This window comes from Planococcus citri, chromosome 3 (genome assembly GCF_950023065.1).
Source record: "Planococcus citri chromosome 3, ihPlaCitr1.1, whole genome shotgun sequence".
Lineage (NCBI taxonomy): Eukaryota > Metazoa > Arthropoda > Insecta > Hemiptera > Pseudococcidae > Planococcus > Planococcus citri.
Window position 1 is genome coordinate 841,391 of NC_088679.1, and position 10,669 is coordinate 852,059.

Sequence of the window (10,669 nt, forward strand, 5' to 3'; positions counted from 1 at the left end):
GCATCACAGGAAACCGAATATTTTCGATAACATGATGGCTATGATGGAAAAATACGCTAATAATTTGGAGGTTTTGGTTGATGAAAGAACGGACCAACTGGTCGAAGAGAAAAAGAAAACAGGTTGATAAATGTGTAATTGAGTAAAAATACGATCTAAACAAACATCGACGCGTTCACTCTCTCCTCCGGCCTTCCGTATATCATTTAAAAATAATTTCTTTTATTTGCCCATAAGGGTGAACGTAGATTGTCGATATTATGTTGTTAAAATTTGTACTGTTTAAGTTTTGGTTGCATAATTTAATATTCTAAAACAGCGCTCCCCATTTCCACCAAGTTCAATAATTTTTTTTTTTTTTTTTAATTTACCTACTTATTGATAGGAAAGTGCTCAAAAAACGTGTTCTCATTTCATTAGGTACCTACGTACTACATACTGTACCTATTTCATAACTTCATTTTTTTTTGACCTCATGTTTAGCTATGCGATGCTCGAGTTGAAAATGATTACTTATTATGTAATGAGTGTGACATAATCTACCTATCAATATTGAATTTAACTGAATAAGTTTTTTGATTTTGTTTCTTTTTAGACGCCCTGCTGTACGAAATGTTACCACGATACGTAGCAGAACAATTGAAACGTGGCCATAAAGTAGATCCTGAAAGTTTTGATTCTGTGACAATTTATTTCAGCGATATCGTTGGATTCACATCGATGTCTGCAGAAAGCACACCATTGCAGGTTTGATATTAAATTGTTTTCATTTAGAAACGACGAGCAATAATAGGTACATAATTCAGGCACCTAATTTCGTCCTAAACAACTCATAAATAAGACTGGATATGTAGGTAGATATTACGCCTGACTCGTAAAATTATCAATTCATTCGCGCTTGGTGCCTATCGATGATATTTAATTTAATGACAGCGTTGCTGCCATAAGAGATTTGAGAGCCACAAAACCACAATTGGGTGGTGGATAGTGGATACAAATACGTACGTGCTGTTAATTTCTACGTTTGTCTTCAGGTGGTCGACTTTCTAAATGATTTATACACGTGTTTCGATTCCATCATTGAAAATTATGACGTTTACAAAGTTGAAACTATCGGCGATGCGTACATGGTGGTAAGCAAAATTTATGGAATTGAAAACTTGAAAATTCCACTCATTGGACGAATCGTTTCGCGATAAAAATGGTTATAATGTAACCATATTATTGTATTCTGTAGGTGAGCGGTTTACCAATTAAAAATGGAGATAATCATGCTGGTGAAATAGCTACTATGTCGTTGCATCTGTTGGACGAAGTTAGAAAATTTAGAATGAGACATCGACCTTATGATAATCTAATGCTAAGGATAGGAATTCACTCAGGTAATAATTAATATCTAATAGGTACTTTTTAATTATAATTGCACCAATCTTTCGGGGAAAATTGGTTTTATTACGCTGTCATCTTATTAATACGACTAAGTACCTATAGCTACCTACTTTTATTAATATTTATTTCGAGTTATTAAAAAAAAAATTACATTCATTTTTCCATCAGGACCCGTTTGCGCTGGTGTAGTAGGTTTAAAAATGCCGAGATATTGTTTATTTGGCGACACAGTGAATACTGCTAGCAGAATGGAATCAACAGGAGCAGGTACGTGTTCCTATATTATAAGCGCCAATCACGTACCATATTATACCGTCGTTGTTTATTAAAATTAATGCATTTCCACTAGACTTTTTTTTTGAAAATACATAAGTACCTATAGGCCTATTACATCGAAGCTACTTTACGAGTATAATTTCCCATATGTTACAGCTTTGAAGATTCATTGCAGCGCCGAATGCAAAGCGTTGTTGGATCGTTTAGAAGGATACACGGTGGTGAAACGAGGCATCATTGGCATGAAAGGCAAAGGGGAAGTATTAACTTATTGGTTGGTCGGCGAAGAAGCTAACCATCGAGCCAAGCGTAGTGAAGAACGAATGAGACGTCGCGAACAATTATCCCGCAAAGACGTGTCTAAGCGTAATAAAAGTTGTAAAATGGACGTACAACAAACATCAATTCCGAGGAGTTCTTTGAAGAATAAAAATTCTCTCTCTTGCCCTCGAAACGTAGTATCTCGATGCGTTAGTCTGGAATCTCCGAAAAAGCTACGTTTCGCTAATGGAAATATTCTAGAATGCAATCCCTATCATAAGTGCAGCCACGATCCCATGATAGACGTCATCTTTAACGATATGCCGGTAAAGAGACGTCCGTCCAAAGTACCCGAACTAGGAGACGAGTTCGCTGATACTCTGATGAGCGTTTCGTGTCCTTGTATCGAAAACATTACCTCGAATGCCGATAAACCTAAAATACAGTCTACTAAAAGGAATTATGACGAAAACGAATACGAAGATGGCTACTGTAACAGCGAACCTTATCTACTAACTTCGTCGATTCCGTGCATATCTGTAAATTCTGTAAAGGAGGTTTCTAATTCTACCAAACATATTTCCGATGTAAACATTCCATTGTTGCATAATCATTGTGATTCTGTTATGTAAACGCGTCAAATCGCAGTTTCAGTTCTCTTCTTTACTCGAGTATTACCTAATCTACCTACCTACTTCTTTATTTTTTATATTTTTTACAAATTCAATTTCAACTAGTCGTCCGTGTACAATAACTAAAGTACCTACCTTGATACCTTCGTACATACTATATGTGCCGATATCTACGTATGCGTACAATTTTTTAATAAAGCGAAAGTTACTTGTCGAGAGATTTATTCATTATTTTAGGAAAAAGTGGACTCGTAAGCATTCACTACCAGTGACTTTGATTCACGTAGTTTTACGAAGCCTTTTTCATAGTCACAGAAGCATCATCTGTACCTTGAACGTTGGCAACTTTTTTAATCTATTTAGATACACGAGAGTAAATGGTAAATGATGCGAGTCCCATGTTGATTGATGACCACGATTATACTCTAAATAAAATATCTGTTATACAGCGTTATAAATTATCATTGCATCTCGAACATGTCCGAATTCGAGACCGTTTAGCATCATTTATCGAACAAGAAAAAATTATGAAAAAATCAAAAATGAATTGTAACCGGATTCGAATAATGTCTCGTTCTGCCAAAAAGGTCATTCGTCGTATTATTAATAAGACCAAACATAAATGATCAAATATCGAACATGAGCTACCTGAACTACTTAACTACTAACACTACTAACAGAGTGATGCCAGCTGGGTGTTTTGGATTTTTCCTATTTCCAACCGAATGAGTGCGATTAGTTTTTCGTAACTGCGGTTCGAGACATTCAACAACACGATCGAAGTTAGTAATGTTCCATTCGAAAGTATGTTTGAACGTAGGTAGCAGAATATGAAAAACAACACAAATCTTACTTTAAGTTTATAATAACGAATTTATAATACAAACACTTCTAATGAACATTCTTAGCGGAACTCGTACGAAAATTAATTATAGCTTCGAGTTCAATCATCGAAATTTGAATGCGAATAAATGTATACATATATTTTTTTCATAAAGCTACAAACTCTAGTATCTTTTTCTCCATTTAATACGGCATCATGTATTCGACGAATGGTTCTCTGTAGAATAGCACCATCCAAAATCCACATCTACAACGTTTCGGTTCGTTTTGGTGCAACCACATATATAATAGGGTATGCGATTCGGGTTCGCATCTGCACGCAACCATACGACTTTCTAAACCAGACGGAACACGGATCGGATCAAGTTTGGTTCCTTTTTCAGCACGATCGATAGCAGAAATGGAGAAAGGGTCCTGTAAAGATAAACGAAAGCGATGAATTTAATAACCTACAAACCATTACTTGCGTTTCAACTTCGATGAGATGCGTAGAAAAAAACGTTATTTGTGAATTCAAACGTCCATTTACTTACTTGTACACCAGCCAATCGAGCAATCAGTTCTTTTCTGTACATACCGCATGATATATCCAAATCATCGGGAAAACCAAACTCTGAAGAAGAATAGTCGTATTACTTTACAAATCAGTCGAGTATTATTTTTAACGAATATAACTACAAGATGCTCGTCATTACCGTCAAAATTTGCAGTATCTATCGGTTCTTCTTCTTTCGAAGATCGGGCCACCGCCGACGTAGCGAAACTTCTACTCAAATTGAACGATGGTTTCAAGAATAAAGAACCAGCTTTGCTGACGAATTTGGTTAACGCCATGATTCGAACAACGATAAAACCACTAATATTGTGAACAATTACCGAACTTTCATTAACTTTGTTAAATTTGAGGTCGAATTAAGTTCGCCTTGGTGAAATTCGATTTGATTAAAATTGAAGCTCAGTGTTATCATAACTTTGGCCCAGCGTATTACAATTTTCACGTAATTTTTAATGATAAATAACCGCAAAAGAGAGCGCTAAAACAAAGTTTTTTTGTTTTTTAAACGTGGCTTAGCGCCCTTAGCGGGATAATGTTGAAATAATTGTTAAAATTTGTAATTATTGAATAGATCAGGCTCGAAAAATGAGTCGCCGAACAGCCAGGTACGCCGAAATTATCAGAATTCAGATTCAGAACAAACGCCGGAGAATGCCGGATGCCGGATTGCCGGAGAAATTCAAACTTAGCAGTGATAAGATTTTAAATTTGATACTTTAAATTCCGACGCTCCAGTGTTGGATTCCAGAGTGTATTTTCAAGTTAACGAAGTAGTATTGAAATGCTTACTCAATATTTATTGAGCCCATTCTGATTTGAATTTGAAGCTATCCTCGCAGCAATAATTATGCCTCCGGACACGAGACGTATTACAGCACCATTTACGACGACAGACTATCGAGTTTATTCGATCAACAAATCTGAGAAAAATTTGAGGGATACGATAACACACAGCAGACCAGATGGTCGTCAACATGATGAACACAGATCTATAGGTAGTGTAATACATCATTTTATTTGTCTAAAAATGTTAAATTTCCATAATCAATAAAGTAACATTTCGTTGTAGTCATGAAGACGGGAGTCATTAGCCATGCCAAAGGATCTGCATATGTGGAGTATGATAAAACGAAAGTAATCTGTTCAGTTTTCGACCCTAGAGAGATTCCGAATCGATCAGATTATTCTCTCAATGGAGAATTATACTGCGAATTCAAGTTCGCTCCTTTCAGTTGTGAGAAAAGACGCGGTTACCTAAAAGATGCGGAAGAACGTGAACACAGTATCAATCTTCGTAGAGCATTAGAACCAGCAGTTATGAGAGTAAGTTGATTGATCTCATTTCCGCAGAAAGAAAATATAAAAATTATGATGTCCTATTCGTTGTATTTTACTTCTAGCATCAGTTTTCCAACTTCCAAGTTGATATTTACGTGCTAGTTATTGAAAACGACGGATCGTGTTTAGCTGCTGCTATCACTTGCGCAAATTTAGCTTTGGCAAATGCCAGTGTGCCAATGCACGACTTAGTTACCGGCGTTTCATTAGTGAGTAATGAATTTTGAATTCGCTTTCATTTCAAATACATCGTATCCGATCGAAATATGTTCGCTATAACCTTTTTTTTGTTTTACAGGGCTTATTCAATGATTGCACATTGATTGATCCTAATCGAGCCGAAGAATTGTGCTGTATGTCGAAACCGTTTTTAAGTGGTTCGAAACAAGGTACTATTACAGTATCCTACATGAAAACTTTGGAACAGATTACAGAAATCGTTCAGAGCGGTGTCCTGAACACGTCAAATATCGAGAATTACGTAGAAATACTGATCAAAGAAAATGCTAAAGTTTACGAACTAGCGCGACAATGCTTGGTTAGAAGTGTGTTGAAATACTTGAAAGATTCTACAGAGAAAGAGAGAGACGCCGCATAATTTTTTCCTATCTGTATTATTGAATGGTGTACGAACGTAAATGTTAAAGATAAATGTATTTACTTACAACGTAATATAAATGTTTTTTAAAAAGCCTAATTATATTTCGTTAATTTCTAATCTTCGGGTTTTTCTGGAGGAGGGCCGCAAGGTTGCAACATACGTTCCATCAAGTTGAATTTAACTCTAGCCTTCGCTTCATTTTCCACGATAGCGAAAAAATTCAACATGTCGAAGTGTCCAATATAGGACGAAAACGAATCTCTGTGTTGATTCAATAACCATTCAAACTTGGTGGTATCAGCGTGACCGGTTCCGACGTACTTCGATTGAAGATGCTCGAGCTGAGAATGAATATTGTACCGATCGCCCATTGTGACGAAATCTGCAAAATGCACAATGAATAGATAACAATGGAATTATGCCATTGAATAGGTGTAAAGAAAAGAAACATTACCAGCTCTGCAAAAAGTTGTTTTGAACTCGAAAACAATAAATTCAGTTCTTCATCAACAATTTTTATTCATTATCAAAAATTCATCAAAATTCAATTCAAAAAAAGTCCAAACAGCAGAAAAGTGAGAAAAAGGAAAAAGAAAACCACAGAAAATAAAAACAACAAGTTTTTACCAATGTTGCCATTTACTTGACAAAAAAGTTACCGCGAAAAACGAACGCATTTGCATTAACATTATTTTTCATTTTTCTTTGCCAATCTTTTAGAAATTTCTGAGATTTGAAGTGTAATTTATTTGCGTAATTTCGAAAACACCGAGAAAATGGTTTCTAAAATTTTATCCAAACGGAAGAGAAGTATGTGTATTGGCACAATCAGTTTTCTTTTTAAAATCGGAAAAAAATGTCCGTAAAGTAATTGCACTTTGTAATTTGGTCACATTGATTGAAAATAATAAAAATTCAATTTTCGTAAATTTTCGGTTCCACTTCCAGTTGTAGCACCGGGCATCGAATTTTTTAATAAAATAATGTATCATTTTAAAATTTGAATCGCTGGATTAGATTTCACTTTCAGCTTCAACTAGAGCCCTGCGCCGCCGCGCCGCGCCGCCGCCGCCACCGATTTTTCAAACATTTTTCAAGCCGCCGCCGCCGTTTCAAAAATTACTTCAGCCGCCGCAGCCGCCGCCGAGTAATCTGCTCGGCTGAGCCGGCTCAACTCACTCAATCAGCAAATTTCAGGAGGATTTTTCGAATATTTTAACTTTTTCAAAAACAAAAATCAAAACTTTTCGTCATTAAAAACAGCCAATCTTTTCAGCTCGGAAAAAATTGGTATTTTCATTTGAGAAGTTGAATTTGATTTTGCTTTCCAATTTTTATTTTGGGGTAATTTTAAAATTTACGAAAAATTACCCCAAAATTTCAACTTTGTAGCCGGCTGAGCCGCCGCCGAGCAAAATTTTGGCAGCCGCCAAGACCTTCGGCTGGAATCGGCTCCGCCGCCAGCCACAGTGCTGCGCGTACTGTAGCCGCCGCCGATCATTTCGCTGTCGGCGCAGGGCTCTAGCTTCAACAAATTTGCATATTGTACGAAAAGTAGCATTATGAAGATTATCAGCTCACAGCTGTATCTTCTGAAGAATATTCAATAATATTGGACATTGACATTGGTCATTTATTATTTTGTCACATTTTCTTCAGAAGTTCAGAATGGTCATTTCTACAATTATTCTACAACAACGCGCATCGCTTGAGAATTACTTCATTTGACTTTCTCCTGCCAAAACGAATCATCAATATTAGAACCACTGCATTTACGGAAAAGTGTAATTTACAGCAATATAAACACATAGCCAGCACATTCCCGAAAAATACATCTAGTTAAAATTACAACTCGTCGCAAAAGCAATTAAAAGGAAACTGAAAATAGCGTATTTTACAAAGAATGACGTACTTTAAAAGAAGAGAAAAAAAGAAAATAATTATAATAAATAATAATAATAATTAATTAACAAGCAAATCACTTGTACAAAATCGCTTACAGATCGTAGGATTTATTTCGCTTGAAATTGGTTTCCAGATGATACGCGCTACAATTTCGGAAATTGATTTCCAACACAATACACAACATTCATACGTAATACAATGAAAATGATATGTGTTTATTTTAAAATAAGCAAAAAAATAAACACACTAACTAAATTCATAAATCATAATTAACGAATGCGCAAACTGGTTATACTGTTCCCATCAGATTACATTACATTCCAATTTTGTTACGAAAATTTCGTTTATACTTCTTTAAAAAGTAAAAGTTCATCAAGAACACTGCCGAATAATTTTCGAATAATAAAATACACAATTTTAGTAAAAATCGTTGATAACGAATACATCAGTCAGCCATTGTATTCTCCGAGACAACAAAGCAAAAATGAAAAATAATATTCGATTTCAAGATAATGCAAGTATTTGTAAAATTAGGAACCTGAATTGTCTAAAAATTTCTTCTCGGCAATTAGAGGATCAAAAATGCCAGCAATTTCAAGAAATTTTTCTGATGTCCTCAGTCTTACAACAGTTATCACAAATAACATAAAATAAACATAAAATTTTTCTATAACCTACGATTGATAAAGTATTTAATAAAAATTGAGAAAAGAAATTATTTTTCGTCGCTTTGCAATCAGGTAGCATAACGTTTGGTCCATAAACGGGCAATTCTATCATGTTCTTCTCTATTCTGTAAGTACTGAGTCGCTATACTTCCTACCAAAGGGTCCGCTGCAAAAAATAACACGTAAGCGCACATATAGTTCGATAAAAAAAAATCACGGACGCGTATTTTCATTATCTATGTATACGTACCAGGATTGCAATCTGTCAACAAGGAACATATGGATAATAAAACTTTGGAAATAGTTAACGCTGGAGACCAATTATCCTTCAAAATGTCCAAGCAAATGACACCTTGAGAATTGATATTGCAGTGATAAATCCTTGTTCTGAAAGTCACCTGTTCAAAACAGATATACACATTAATATCTAAAAAAAAAAAAAAAAAAAAATGCGACGCGCAGAATTGAAAATGAAACTCACTTTAGGTGGTTTGAAAGGATATTCAGGAGTGAAATGAATATCGAGAAAGAAAATGCCACCCTCGTATACTGATCCGGGAGGTCCTAATATTGTTGACACCCATTCGTAGAGATTATCGCCTTTCGGTCCAGCGCTGTAAAGTAATGCAACCGCCATACATCAGATATTATGCAAACGATAATTCGTACCATACAAAACTCTGAACAGATGAAGAAAGTTCTCACCTGCAGTTCGGCGGAGGATCTAGAGTGATTTCGGCCAATTCTCTTTGTATCCTAAAATATCAACGATCATATTAGAAAATGTAAGTTACATAATTGACCAACAAATACACGACCATTTTGCGACATGTACACCACCAAACATACCACCCCTTATCAACTTATTTCAAGAAAAAATTGACATAGAAAATCAAAAGAAATGTCATATTACATTCGTCGGTACCTAATGATGTAATGATCTAATGAAACATCAACGATGCCACAAATGAATACAAAGTCGTCCGAGAATTACTTCAAATAATGAATGTAAACACCATGTTACGCATCAAGTTTTCAACCTCAGTTTTTGAAAATGAAGTTTACAACGTTATCTATAACAAAAGCGAACTATATTCTTTTCCAAAAATTCGAACATTACCGCTTAGAAGAAGCATTGATAGATTTGGACATCTTGGCGTTGGGTTTGGATTCTTTTGTTTCGTTTTTTGCGCCTTCGGTAACTGTCGTTCCACGGCGTCCGGATCCGCTAGAGCCAGCATCAGACATACTATCAAATCTGAAATGAAAGTTTTAATTAAGATAATAAAACAGCAGTAATAAGGTAATATACGTAGTTCCAAGCCCAACTTATGCGAACAGTAATGCGGCTAACAACAAAATTAAACGGAGTCCGGAATAATCGAGAGTAGGATATTCGAAATTACGATGATTTTCTGACTAAATAAATGAAATGTAACCGGTACAACTCGAAAACCAACGGCTAAGTCTATTACATAAAACGCGTAGCAAAAGCAATATCAAGAACTTCGGTGCAAAAAGCACACATCACAAGAAGACGCGTTAAAATGTCGGTACACGCCATAAAAAAGACTTATATCATATAAATATGATATCGCAAGTTGGATGACTAAATTAGCATTACAAGGAACGAAATCTTTGGAAAAGAAATGAAATTCGCATACATTGTCGCCGAATTATCGATTATGAAAATGAATCCGAACAAAAGAATAAACAGAAACAATAGTGATGCATAAGCCTAAAACTTGAACGAGGATTAAGTAGTTTGTTTTCTTACTTGTTATTCCTAACGTTGTGTCGAAGATGATGGTTTGTACTATTCACTGCATTCGTTATTAATTGAAATTATCAAACATATTTTAAAAATTCGTGATCACACCCAAATAATTCAATTTTGAACCATTTTCACCACTACGAAGTACAAAATTTATTCCTTCTATAAAACAAAAAAAAAACATTGATGGATCAGTGTTACCTTTTGCTCAAAACTTTTGTGTGTTTTGTTTTCTTGCACTGAGTCTATTGGCGCATGGAGCGCATGCGCAAGACAGACTCGAGCTTTCAGAATTTTTTTTCTAAAAATTAAAACTTCTTATGCAGGCACAATTTTTTGCACCATTTTTGAGTTTTTCTTTTTCTGCTATCGACCTTTCATAACTTGAAGCATATTCATTATTCAAATTCAACCCATAATACTATA

General features: G+C 35.2%; 5 protein-coding genes across 5 annotated transcripts in view; 2 read left to right on the forward strand and 3 right to left on the reverse strand.

Annotated features, from left to right (window-relative positions):
* The window catches only part of LOC135841995 (guanylate cyclase 32E), a 49,961-nt gene extending 47,189 nt beyond the window's left edge, over nucleotides 1–2,772 (forward strand). Inside the window, exons 18-23 of the mRNA XM_065359257.1 lie at nucleotides 10–122; nucleotides 596–747; nucleotides 1,035–1,133; nucleotides 1,238–1,382; nucleotides 1,558–1,656; nucleotides 1,822–2,772. Coding sequence (XP_065215329.1) covers nucleotides 10–122; nucleotides 596–747; nucleotides 1,035–1,133; nucleotides 1,238–1,382; nucleotides 1,558–1,656; nucleotides 1,822–2,558 — 1,345 coding nt within the window. The 3' untranslated portion in view covers nucleotides 2,559–2,772. The remainder of the gene's footprint in view (nucleotides 1–9; nucleotides 123–595; nucleotides 748–1,034; nucleotides 1,134–1,237; nucleotides 1,383–1,557; nucleotides 1,657–1,821) is intronic.
* Nucleotides 2,773–3,407: 635 nt separating this feature from the next.
* On the reverse strand, nucleotides 3,408–4,350 carry LOC135842001 (cytochrome c oxidase subunit 5B, mitochondrial-like). Its single transcript, XM_065359268.1, has 3 exons — nucleotides 4,097–4,350; nucleotides 3,935–4,014; nucleotides 3,408–3,815 (listed from the first exon to the last, which is right to left on the reverse strand). Exons 1-3 carry the CDS (start codon nucleotides 4,233–4,235, stop codon nucleotides 3,585–3,587), a joined length of 450 nt encoding a protein of 149 aa, XP_065215340.1. The 5' UTR covers nucleotides 4,236–4,350; the 3' UTR covers nucleotides 3,408–3,584.
* A 225-nt stretch (nucleotides 4,351–4,575) lies between these two features.
* Nucleotides 4,576–6,277, forward strand: LOC135841997 (exosome complex component MTR3-like). Its single transcript, XM_065359263.1, has 4 exons — nucleotides 4,576–4,952; nucleotides 5,027–5,280; nucleotides 5,358–5,504; nucleotides 5,594–6,277. Exons 1-4 carry the CDS (start codon nucleotides 4,805–4,807, stop codon nucleotides 5,891–5,893), a joined length of 849 nt encoding a protein of 282 aa, XP_065215335.1. The 5' UTR covers nucleotides 4,576–4,804; the 3' UTR covers nucleotides 5,894–6,277.
* Nucleotides 5,931–6,511, reverse strand: Sf3b5 (splicing factor 3b subunit 5). Its single transcript, XM_065359270.1, has 2 exons — nucleotides 6,351–6,511; nucleotides 5,931–6,278 (listed from the first exon to the last, which is right to left on the reverse strand). The coding sequence occupies exon 2, from the start codon at nucleotides 6,265–6,267 to the stop codon at nucleotides 6,010–6,012; it is 258 nt and encodes an 85-aa protein (XP_065215342.1). The 5' UTR covers nucleotides 6,268–6,278; nucleotides 6,351–6,511; the 3' UTR covers nucleotides 5,931–6,009.
* Nucleotides 6,512–7,667: 1,156 nt separating this feature from the next.
* Nucleotides 7,668–10,415, reverse strand: Ubc2 (ubiquitin conjugating enzyme 2). The gene is made up of 6 exons (XM_065359264.1): nucleotides 10,247–10,415; nucleotides 9,590–9,727; nucleotides 9,175–9,225; nucleotides 8,951–9,083; nucleotides 8,720–8,867; nucleotides 7,668–8,635 (listed from the first exon to the last, which is right to left on the reverse strand). The coding sequence occupies exons 2-6, from the start codon at nucleotides 9,715–9,717 to the stop codon at nucleotides 8,538–8,540; spliced, it is 558 nt and encodes a 185-aa protein (XP_065215336.1). The 5' UTR covers nucleotides 9,718–9,727; nucleotides 10,247–10,415; the 3' UTR covers nucleotides 7,668–8,537.
* Between the last annotated feature and the right edge of the window lie 254 nt (nucleotides 10,416–10,669).

Coding starts and splice junctions, on each gene's coding strand:
- LOC135842001 (XM_065359268.1), bottom strand. CDS start 4,235: ATGGCGTTAACCAAATTCGTCAGCAAAGCTGGTTCTTTATTCTTGAAA. Junction 4,015..4,096: donor AGATACTGCAAATTTTGACG/GTAATGACGAGC, acceptor ATTCTTCTTCAG/AGTTTGGTTTTCCCGATGAT. Junction 3,816..3,934: donor CTCGATTGGCTGGTGTACAA/GTAAGTAAATGG, acceptor TTATCTTTACAG/GACCCTTTCTCCATTTCTGC.
- LOC135841997 (XM_065359263.1), top strand. CDS start 4,805: ATGCCTCCGGACACGAGACGTATTACAGCACCATTTACGACGACAGAC. Junction 4,953..5,026: donor TGATGAACACAGATCTATAG/GTAGTGTAATAC, acceptor ATTTCGTTGTAG/TCATGAAGACGGGAGTCATT. Junction 5,505..5,593: donor TAGTTACCGGCGTTTCATTA/GTGAGTAATGAA, acceptor TTTGTTTTACAG/GGCTTATTCAATGATTGCAC.
- Sf3b5 (XM_065359270.1), bottom strand. CDS start 6,267: ATGGGCGATCGGTACAATATTCATTCTCAGCTCGAGCATCTTCAATCG.
- Ubc2 (XM_065359264.1), bottom strand. CDS start 9,717: ATGTCTGATGCTGGCTCTAGCGGATCCGGACGCCGTGGAACGACAGTT. Junction 8,868..8,950: donor ATCCTTTCAAACCACCTAAA/GTGAGTTTCATT, acceptor TGTTTTGAACAG/GTGACTTTCAGAACAAGGAT. Junction 8,636..8,719: donor GTTGACAGATTGCAATCCTG/GTACGTATACAT, acceptor TATTTTTTGCAG/CGGACCCTTTGGTAGGAAGT.